The sequence below is a fragment of the Fopius arisanus genome, unplaced genomic scaffold (genome assembly GCF_000806365.1).
Source record: "Fopius arisanus strain USDA-PBARC FA_bdor unplaced genomic scaffold, ASM80636v1 scaffold00143, whole genome shotgun sequence".
NCBI classification, from domain to species: Eukaryota; Metazoa; Arthropoda; class Insecta; order Hymenoptera; family Braconidae; genus Fopius; species Fopius arisanus.
Window position 1 is genome coordinate 123,312 of NW_011887882.1, and position 10,165 is coordinate 133,476.

The 10,165-nt window shown below is 39.9% G+C and overlaps 1 protein-coding gene across 2 annotated transcripts; it reads left to right on the forward strand.

The window, feature by feature from the left end:
- Positions 1–7,853: 7,853 nt before the first annotated feature.
- spz (Spaetzle domain-containing protein) lies at positions 7,854–9,882 on the forward strand. 2 transcript variants are annotated; one of them, XM_011314060.1, is made up of 4 exons: positions 7,854–8,158; positions 8,768–8,891; positions 8,955–9,342; positions 9,408–9,882. In XM_011314060.1, exons 1-4 carry the CDS (start codon positions 8,120–8,122, stop codon positions 9,661–9,663), a joined length of 807 nt encoding a protein of 268 aa, XP_011312362.1. In that variant the 5' UTR covers positions 7,854–8,119; the 3' UTR covers positions 9,664–9,882. The 2 variants fall into 2 exon arrangements, with proteins under 2 accessions (XP_011312362.1, XP_011312363.1); XM_011314061.1 differs by having other exon boundaries at positions 7,856–8,048.
- The last annotated feature ends 283 nt before the right edge of the window (positions 9,883–10,165 follow it).

The following is a 10,165-nucleotide window of genomic DNA, read 5'->3' on the forward strand; positions in this document are numbered from 1 at the left end:
CTTTCGCCAACTCAACAATCTAAAATTCCCCAGAAAAAAATACTATATACACACTAGTATTTATGGCGGGAGATTTCAATTGAATTTCTGCTACGGGGGAAGGGTCCAGCCACTACCGCCCTCTATCCAAATTTATTTCAAATTTCAAATGCTGATTTGAAGTGGAATTAAATACTTTGTTTACTATCAAATGGATGGCCTCGGGGATTCGTTAATTAGAAGATTTTCTGTTTTTATATATAATAAGAAACCGCACGAGTAATCATCAGCGGAAATTATGCATAGAAGGCCGATTGATTGTGGTGATATGAACCAATTTTATTCGTGCGAGGTGTCCATTGTATAACTCGTAATTTATTCATCTCGTATAAAAGTGTCTTTGGGGCTGATTTAATTCAGTCATACTCAAGCAATCAAAGAGTAACGAATTATCAAATTCACTTCGCTATGAAAAACTTCCAGTCGAAGCTTTCCCTGATCTTTTCTCTCATCGTCATCATGAACATTGCATTCTCCAGTGCACAAATTCGTAAGAATTTTAAATTTAAAATCTGATGTAAAGCGTAAAAATTTATAAGTCGAAGAATATTTTTGAATTCTCAGATTGTTCAACGGATGATGATTGCCAGGGGCATGATGCCGAAATTGACTGTATTGATTATCATGGAGCGGATATTTATACTGGTCAGCACAGGACATGCTCGTTTGAGACGAAAAATGGTCTCATCTGCAACTGTAATGTTTTCGATTACTCCCATTCCGACGATGATGATTACGATTATGACTACGAGCATCACCACAAGTAAGCGTAACGAGACCAAATTATATGGATGACAGCCAGAAAAAATGGGTAATGTCAATAGAAAAAAATCTGAAAATATAATTGATACTCGCAGTTAAGGGCAATAAATAATAAATATTGCTGAAGAAATTGAAGATTTTAATCAGCATTTCCTCGGCAATAATCTCGACTGATTCCTCTTCAAAAAAAAAGAGCTTGAAACCTCCCCCGCGATGGCATTGTTGCATTACGAGACGGTTACTCAACTGAAATCCTTGCGAATCCCCCACTCGACGCACAATATCCCTGTACCTGTATCCCCCCCCAAAAAAAAAATATATATATATATATCCCGTCAAAGATGGGAGATCCATTGATCCAGGGAGGATTTTGGCCTCACGATAATTTCGGTAATCCGAGGAAAGGACTCGACGATTCCCATGAAATAGTATTTCACATTTTATGACCATCGGCGGGAACTATTTATTATAGTTGCGTTGGCATTGAGATCATTTTACGACCCCATCCAGATTAGAACGTTCGATTTCGGCTTCTTTTCGGTTACTCAGTGCTTCGACCGATAGAAATTTTATCAGTGCAAACAATGAGTCGGACAGCTCTCAAGCCTGCACGTGAAATGTCAAATTGTTTTTTGGATAAATTATCTAGACCCTTGGGAGAGGGCCGTCACTTCCGTTTGAGAATCTTGAGTCATCCACCGTTGGGTTATCTCGAAATTTTGTTTCTCAGTGATAAGTCTGTTTATTTTCATGGCCAGGTGCATCAAAATAAATTCATCGCACTATTCTCACCATATATTGAAATGCGTAGAGACAGAATGAGCACCAGTCAGGTCTAACGACTTGGGCATCCTCCGGAGGCTGAAAGAGTTTAACAATCCGTCAGACGCAATATATTTTCTCGAAGGTCGATCTATGGTCAACCAGCAGAGCTGTACCACCAAGGAGCTATTTGCTAGGACAGTGGGTTGAGCGTTATAACGGTGGACTCAAAGGGCTGAGGATATTTATGGGTTGCAGCTGATCCCAAACTGCGATGCTCTCCATTCTGAGGAGTTTTGTACGGTTTTCGGGGTGAAACTCCCATTGGTTTTACACAATGATGGGTATCTATCTAAATGAACATCCACGTGGCCTCCAAAATGAATTTCGGGAACTAATTTTTTTTCTCCTCTGCCCCTTTACCTTTTTTTTTCTTCCCTGTAGGACATATTGGGATATAACGTGGGGGGCAACGAATGCCGGACTAAATAGAAATTTTCTTGCTGAGAAAATATAAACTACAAGGATTTCTTATTTCGCTCGAGCAATTTTTTTTTTTCACCCATGTACTTGCTCCGCATGCATCAACACCTCCAGGAATGGACAAAAAAATCAGTGGAGCGAATTAATGAAATGTCGAAGAACGAGGAAAATTGGGGAAATATGTTTAGACTCTTTTATCCACAGGGTAAACATTTTTACAAATTGTTACCTCTTTGGAGAGAACTCTTTCGAAAAAAAGGGTCTATGAAATAGACGTTTTCCTTTCATTGGATGGCCTCATCATGTAATCGTATTTGCGGCTGCTGTGCTCGTTGGAAATAAAACCCTTTCATCGAGGCGTGCAGTTGATCACTAGGGGTTGCCGGCGTATAAGAGTGCGTGAAAGGAGTTTCAAAATGAAAAACATGGTGGAAGAAATTTTCTTTGATGAAGCTGCGACACCCGCATCAGCCGATCCTTGGGGATATTCGAAGGTGCTAGGTCGTGAAACACGATCACCACTTTGTCCGACTCCGATATATCCGCGTTTTTTTCACCTAATACCTCATACATTTTGCCTAGGCCAAGTCCAGTTTATTTAATTAAAAAAAAAAAGCCTTTATTAATTTGTTTTTTTTTTTTGTATGCTGAGAATGATGAGATTACACGGATGATCAAGACCTTCTGTCGAACACGTTCAAGAGCGATGAAAAAAATTATCGGAACAAGAGACCCTCAGGTTTTCTCCGTATCTTGGAATACCTGGAAGTCGTACCCAGACCATGTGCTGCAAACATCGAGCTGAATGGACAACGCCTGATTTATCGTTAAACGGTCAAGGGAAAAAAATGGAGAGACATGCGACAAACTAGATGAGAAAACGCAACCCTTACCTAACCCAAGGCACCGAAGCACCCAGGGCACCCAGGGCACCCGGGGCACCCGGGCTCTAAAAGAGTATGGCTTTTCAAATGTGTATGGGTAAAGGTATATGTGTTGGGGACCACCGCAAGCAATAACGAGAACTATTCACGAGAGTCATTGTCCACCGTCACAGGCCATGGGAAATAGCTCCAGTTTGGAGAAAAAAGATAAACGACCGTATTTTATTCGTTTCGTCTTTTCTTCCTGAGATTTTTTTTTTGCTCCGAGAAATTTCCTCAGGAATTTCAAGGGGAATGTTCCTTTTGGCGTTTTCAATGGAATTTTTCCAATGATTATGGAGATTTTGAAAAAGGAGAGATATGGTGGAGTTATCGTATCGAAATATTGAATGATATTTTCTCGATAAAGTCATGAGGGAAATTTGAAAGGTCGATGAGCCATCATGAGAACATCTGTTTTTGGAAAAGATCGACAGACTGACGGAACCCACACATTCGTTGCCAACACTTGCACAACTGTCGCGTTTTAGTGACTATTATATCCCTTCATCGATAGTCGATGAAGGCCCGTGGCCGATATTCAACTTCACTCCAGAATCACCCCTTCATTTCCTCGAAAATTCTCCATTATAATTAATGCGACAAACTCCCCTTCCCGCAATCTCCAATCTCCGCCTGAATTTCAATTTTATTTTATGCCATTGTAAATAATGGATTAGCCTCATTGTGAAGAGTGCACTCCGTGACGAGAAAATTTTATCCAATTTCATCCTCAACGTTCGGATCAAAACTCTTAATCGTTAAAAATTCATAAATTTTGAGTAGCTTTTGTGCTCCATCGGATAACCCAATCAATATTTTAGTGCTGAGCGCAATACCGTATAATAATGGTTGGAGGATTTAACCTATAAATATTTAATTCCCGTCAGTAATTATTTAATATAATTAATTAATATCGATGTCAGTTGAGGTCATGGAATCTTCTTCATTTGACCGTCCATGTCTTTCAGACAGTAAATGAAAAGCGATGTGTTCGAAAAAATGCAAAACTGACAAGTACTTGATCCTATTTTTAGACATCAATATTCCTCACCGCATTAAGAATTTCCATCTCCTCCTCGAATGCCTGGTACTCATCTAATAACGTAGTAAAATCATTAATACTTCATTCCATAAATTAACGGAAAGATGCCATTCCATCGGTGAACTGCCATATGATGAATGTTAAAAGATTTATGAAATTTATAATAAATTGATAAATTGGCGTGTGGTAGATGGCTGAGAGGGTAAATAATGGAGGCTCTTGTGCATGATAGAAAGAGTGAGGGGCTCAGGATGAAGAGGATGGAGTGGAATTGACCGACTGAAGGGGTGACGTTTCGATGGGTTTCCTTGAACGCCAAGAAATAGATAATGGTGTCACCTGAGATCATAATGGATCTGTCATATTCAAGGCTTGAGAATCACCACGAGAATCCATGTCCAACATTTTTCCAATGCAGTTGTTCGTGTGATGCATTGCATTCACGTGTTCACTTCCGGTATTAGTCTCTGGTATTTTTTTCATCTCTCCTCTCCTTTTTTTCTCTTTGTCTTTTACACTTGCGACATTTGTTCGAGATGCACAGCAGGCGATTTTCGGGTTTTTTCGTGGATGGGTCAATATGTGGCGCGTCTGCATCCGGTCGGACACTAGAGTTACGTTTTTCTGGAGAAGCTTTTCACTTTTACCCATTTATCTATTTTCAAGGGCGACTTTTAGGGAGCATGTGTGAGGCACATTGGAAAAAATGAGAGTTTTTCTCTTTTATTTTTTTGACAATGAGTATGTCGCCAAATGCATATTAATGATGTGGACTTTATAAAGAATCAATCTACCTGTAGTGTCAACCACACCATTAAATCTCGACAATTGTATCGCATTAAGACGATATTTCAAGAGTTATGTGTGAATGGTTTCGGAGTGGATCGTAAATGTGGAGATCCCATTCACTTGGTTCTTTCCTCTCTCAATTCTCACTTACAACAGTCTCTCGCAAATTCTCACTCTAATCTCAGAGTAATTGTCACGGTGGACACAATGGAGACTATGAAAATGGAAAGAGAGCAAGACCAAGCCAACCTGCCACATCTCTTTTCACAAATGCTCTTCTTATGATTTTTTATTTATTCTCCTCTTGGTCTTGAGGATTTTTTTCTCGGTACGGCCTTGTACTTCGCCACTTGGCCGATTGAGACGACGATTAATCTTCGATTATAACCAACAGCGACAGCCACTGTATGGGGGTGTACTCGTAACATTTTTATGGCCCGCATTGGAATGCTAGAGGGGTTGACTTTTCTTATTCTTCTTTTTTTTTTTCACCTTTTTCCTTTTTTTCCCTTTATATCCTTTGAACCTGGGGGCGACGCTGGAGATTAACGCAGGCACGCGGAAGCTTTTCAGGGGAATTCGACGGTTATAATTGACGCTGAATTTTTATTCTCCATTTTACAATGTTAATTGAAGAGCGAGAGTTCATTGAAGAATATTTTTTAAAACAAATCCTCGCGTGTGCACATCCTCACGTGTACATACAAACTTGATAATATAATAGGAGAAAATCAATGGATCTTTTTTTTTTTTGAAGGAGAATCAATAAAAATTGACATTAGGTATTTGTATGGGTTAGGATATTGATGTGTGGAACCGGGAAGATCTCAGTCATTGTTACCACCCCATCCCATTGACCATCAGAATGTGTACCTAAAGCTCCCTTCCCTACATATACCTCCCCTTCTTTTTCTATTTTATTATTTTTTATTCACCGGATCTCCGTCTCGAGGACGGAAAAAAGAACTGCACTTGATATATTGAAACTTTTGTGCCTTCCTGGAAAAGCCTTTGCGCAACCCACGCACCCGGCACATCCTTTTATACATCGTACTTTAACGTTTTTCTATTTCTCCAATTTTATAGGAGAGATTAGGTGAACATCAGAAGAGCACCTGCTGATTTTTTTTCTCGTCTTTCATTCCTCTCGTAATTTATTCGAATTCCTCCGGACACAGACTAGTTTTTTTTGTAGCACCTAGTGATCATTTCGACGACTCATTTGACCAGATGGATGCAATCTTGTGGAGAATGGGAAACCGGAGAAGAACAGAGGATTTCAATTTGTTGAAACGATAATTGCGAAATGTATTTCATCATTCATCCACTGAAATTCTTTATTGTTGGGTTGATGGGCTCCAGCTTAGCAGAATCATAGACAATGGATATTCTGGCCGCTTGACCACGTGGCTTTGGCGGTTTTCACCCCCAATCCTATTCAAGACCACTGGAGAATCATTAAGGGAGCGGCTCGCTCCTTTTTTTTTTCAAAAATTTCGTTTTGCCTTTGCCGCACGCCTTTTTCTCGTGCCCCAAGTGTTTTTGTGATTAATGGATTGCCATTGGATTTTTGCATTTCATTAAATTTTGGATTTTTTAAAAAGCATCCACTGGTTAAAGTTGGGTAATTGATTTTAAATTCATGGATTGATCGAGCAGTGAGAGATCGATGCAGGGGTGAATGCCATGACGCGTGAAAATTGAAGAGAAATCGACACAATCGATGTTGTGCATCGGAGAGCAACAGCTGCACTCGAGATATTCCATGGATTCTCAAGAGTTTTTCCAGGGTGGGTGCAGGACATTCTGGGGATTCTGGGGATTCTTTATTCACGTTGTTATAAGAAATTGGGGGAAGGAGAGAGCCTCTTGACGATCGGGATGATCGACGTGCGTGACACAGTATGGAATAAATAAAGAGCGCGTGGCATCGCGCCATCGGTATTTTTTTTTTCCTCTTTATCCACTTTCTTTATATTTTCAACTCGCGGTGGATCTTTTGTCGGCTCGTGCGCTCAGATTTTTCACCGGGGAATCAGACCAGATCAGAATTGAATATGTGGATAATCTTGGTCACGATTCCCTCAAATAGCGAGAGAATAATAAAATTCTTGGTAGAACGCTGCGAGGTAAAGAAAAATTCCAGTTGTTTTAATGGATTGAAGGGGTAAAACCCGCAATTACCGGGAGGAACTCCTGTTCCGCTTGTTAGATTCCAATCCGGGATAATAACTCGGACATGTCGGGGAGGTCTGGTCAGTCTTCGACGTGGTCAATCGGTCAGTCAGTCATTTGAAGTCAGGTAGCAGGGGAAAAAGTCCAAAGCCAATCTAAGGATTAACCTGGCTCCCTTACTTACCCTTCAGGTACTTTCTCTCTTGTTCTTTTTTTGCTCCTCTGACCACCAGCGAATTTTCCACTGTATCCCGTCCATCATCTTCGTCGGCTCGCCCACTGGACCATTCCGCATTGTCTCTAGCCAGTCTTTTCACTTTTATTTTTCTCTCTTCACTGGTAAATTACTTGTGTTCGGGGATTTAGCGTAATGGCAGCCAGCTTCCGGCAGAATTTATCATTTCTACCGTATTATCAATGGAGTTATCACAGTCATTGAGTAATCCTCGTCAATCATATATCATTTATTTTCATTATTCAGACAATTAAAAAGAGATTAGGTAAGGTTGCGTTGAATATCAAGGATGAAGGAGATGGTTATCTGCAAGGCTAATAAATCAGCATGCAGTGTGCATTCTATATTAATTATTCCTTCTGCATTTATTCAATTTCCATTGGCAATAATTAATCTTTAATCGATTAATCTGCATTCGAATTATTTGGGTTTTGTTAATCATGGAGATGCTCCGGTTTTCATACTGCATCATATCCACGTGATGAGGATAAATGGCAAGTGTCACGATTAATGACAAAATCGACTGAGATTTTCTGGAAGAGGTGAATGACAGCATTGCACGCCAAACTCTTTCATTATTCCTTCTCCTCCACGAATCCCCACCACTTGACATTCCGTAAACCGTTCTATCATAATCTTGCATAAGTTTTCATTTATTTAGTGTGTGCAGTGTGTTTGAGTTACATCTCCAAGCAGGTTTTACCAGACGATCGCGAATAACGTGTTTCTCATCCAAGTTGTTTGAATTTAAAAAAATAAATGACTGCCAATGTAGATTCTGGTCGATTCGTGAAATGACCGTTGGATCAGTCCATCGCAGATAGTTCTCTCTAGTGTACGTTATTACTTTGGAGTTTTAAATAAAAATTAAATAATTTAGTTTCTATAGAAATCGTTGTGTTTGCTATGGATAGAGCATTATTATTCATCTCGCTGGTCATTTGTGTAAGTTGATCTTCATGGCTATCATATTTTTAACACAACACATCAATGTCAACGGATAGTCGATAATTATTCCGTTTGCGTACTACAGAACCGTTTCTCATGTACGAAGAATAATGCTTCTTTATAATTAGAGTGCAGATGAGAGTAGTAATAATAATTGAGGAAGCACATTGTTACATCTCTAATTAGTCGATTTTTTTTTTCGTTGTTCTTTACTGGCCATTAGTACAATTGCTGAAACCTTGAAATAACTCTGGTACCGAGAAAAGAAGGACGTTAAAATTTGAGCTGAGTTAATAATTTTGTTACACATTGCCTCAGTGTATCGCTCTGCTTGATAAAACAGAAATTGAAAGCTTCATCTGGCTATGCGTATCGCGAACTTTGTTCCGTTGAAGAGTGAAACTGATAGTGATTATCATATTATAAAAACAATCATTGAATTGAATGGCCTTCTAAAGTTCTTCCATTCAGAGACGTTCATGAGAAAGTCTTGGAATTGAAATAAAATTTTCAATGATTCACCGAATAATAAATGGAGATTGAAGACGTCATAGGTGGCTTTTACGATGTACGTGTGGTTTTGTTATTCATTAATATTCCCGGCAGATTTCTTCTGTGATATCACAATTTTTTCCTGATGGCGTGTCAGATCTACCTGACTCAGAGTACGATAAGACATCAACGCGGGAAGCCCATACGCACAGACATCGTCTCCTTCCGATGCAATTGGGTAATTCCCCTAGTCTCAATTACAATCTCAATTGTTATAATCGAGCAATGATATTCTCCACAGCAGCATCCACACAGAGAATCTCCACCGATGGCAGAATAATTTTTCCTGGTAATCCGATAATCTCCAGGATGGCCCCTGACCTCCCACTTTCCTGCTCCGACTCAACTTTCTGCGAGAACGTCCCTAATTATCCCAAAGAGTTCATTATGAATGCAATCAAGGCGAGACGTAACGAATTCATGCACTTGGCAATTGTCGATCCTCCATTCGATGTCGGTCAGAGAATCGGAGTGTCAGAATTCGAATCTCTCTGCGATACTGATGCCACTATTGTTTTTCCCAAAGCAGCCAAAACTATCAAGGACGAGTGGTTGTTCATCGTCAATACAGAATCTGAAAGGGATAACGAAAAAAATTTCCAACAGGGATTTCGTATCCAGAGGTGCAGGTGAGTATCTCTGTGTGACATATGATTTCGTCAATGCAATTGAAAATCACTGACAATTTTTTTAGCAATCCAAATGACACCTGCAGGATTGTGGATCATGCTGCTGCAGCATCGGGATACGATACAGTGTGCAAACAGCAACATATCGTCCGACAAGCCCTGGGAGTTAAGAATGGGGAGCTCACAGAAGGTGTAATTATGCTCCCTACTAGTTGCTGTTGTTATCTACGGTACAGGGGTGTAGCGAGGGGTGAAGTATCCTCCCGGATGGCTGACATGAGCAGCGAGAGTGCTCCGCAGAAAGGCATGTCACGTCATTAATTATTATTGATTGCAAATCAACACGATGTTGATGAATGTGAAAAGACAGAGGGCTGATTAGTTATAATTATGTGGAATTTTTGAAGCGAAAGTGTGGCGGTTATTTTACCATGTTTTTTTTATAACAATTTTTTTTGTCTCAACGTAACATTCAAATTCCCATGTATCTGATGTTGAGCTAAAATCATCCAAGCATTAAAGATTTTTTTTTTTTACAAACGCAACTTGCACAATCTCTACCTGTCGAACCCTCATTTTTTTCAATTCATCTCTTCACCCGAGCGAAATCTTTTTTTTTCTGGTCTGCCACATCTTTCAGTATCCATTTGTTGGAAAACGGAAAGAAGGAAAAAGCGAGAGCATGTAGATACTCGAGCAGTTGGACATAATACAACCCCTCGGACCCATTTCCTTATACCCCGTCTTGGAAAAGCCCGGTGCACCCCTCCCTGTTATGTTACAATTTTCTTACTCAATGTGTGTATCGAAAGCCAAGGCCTTT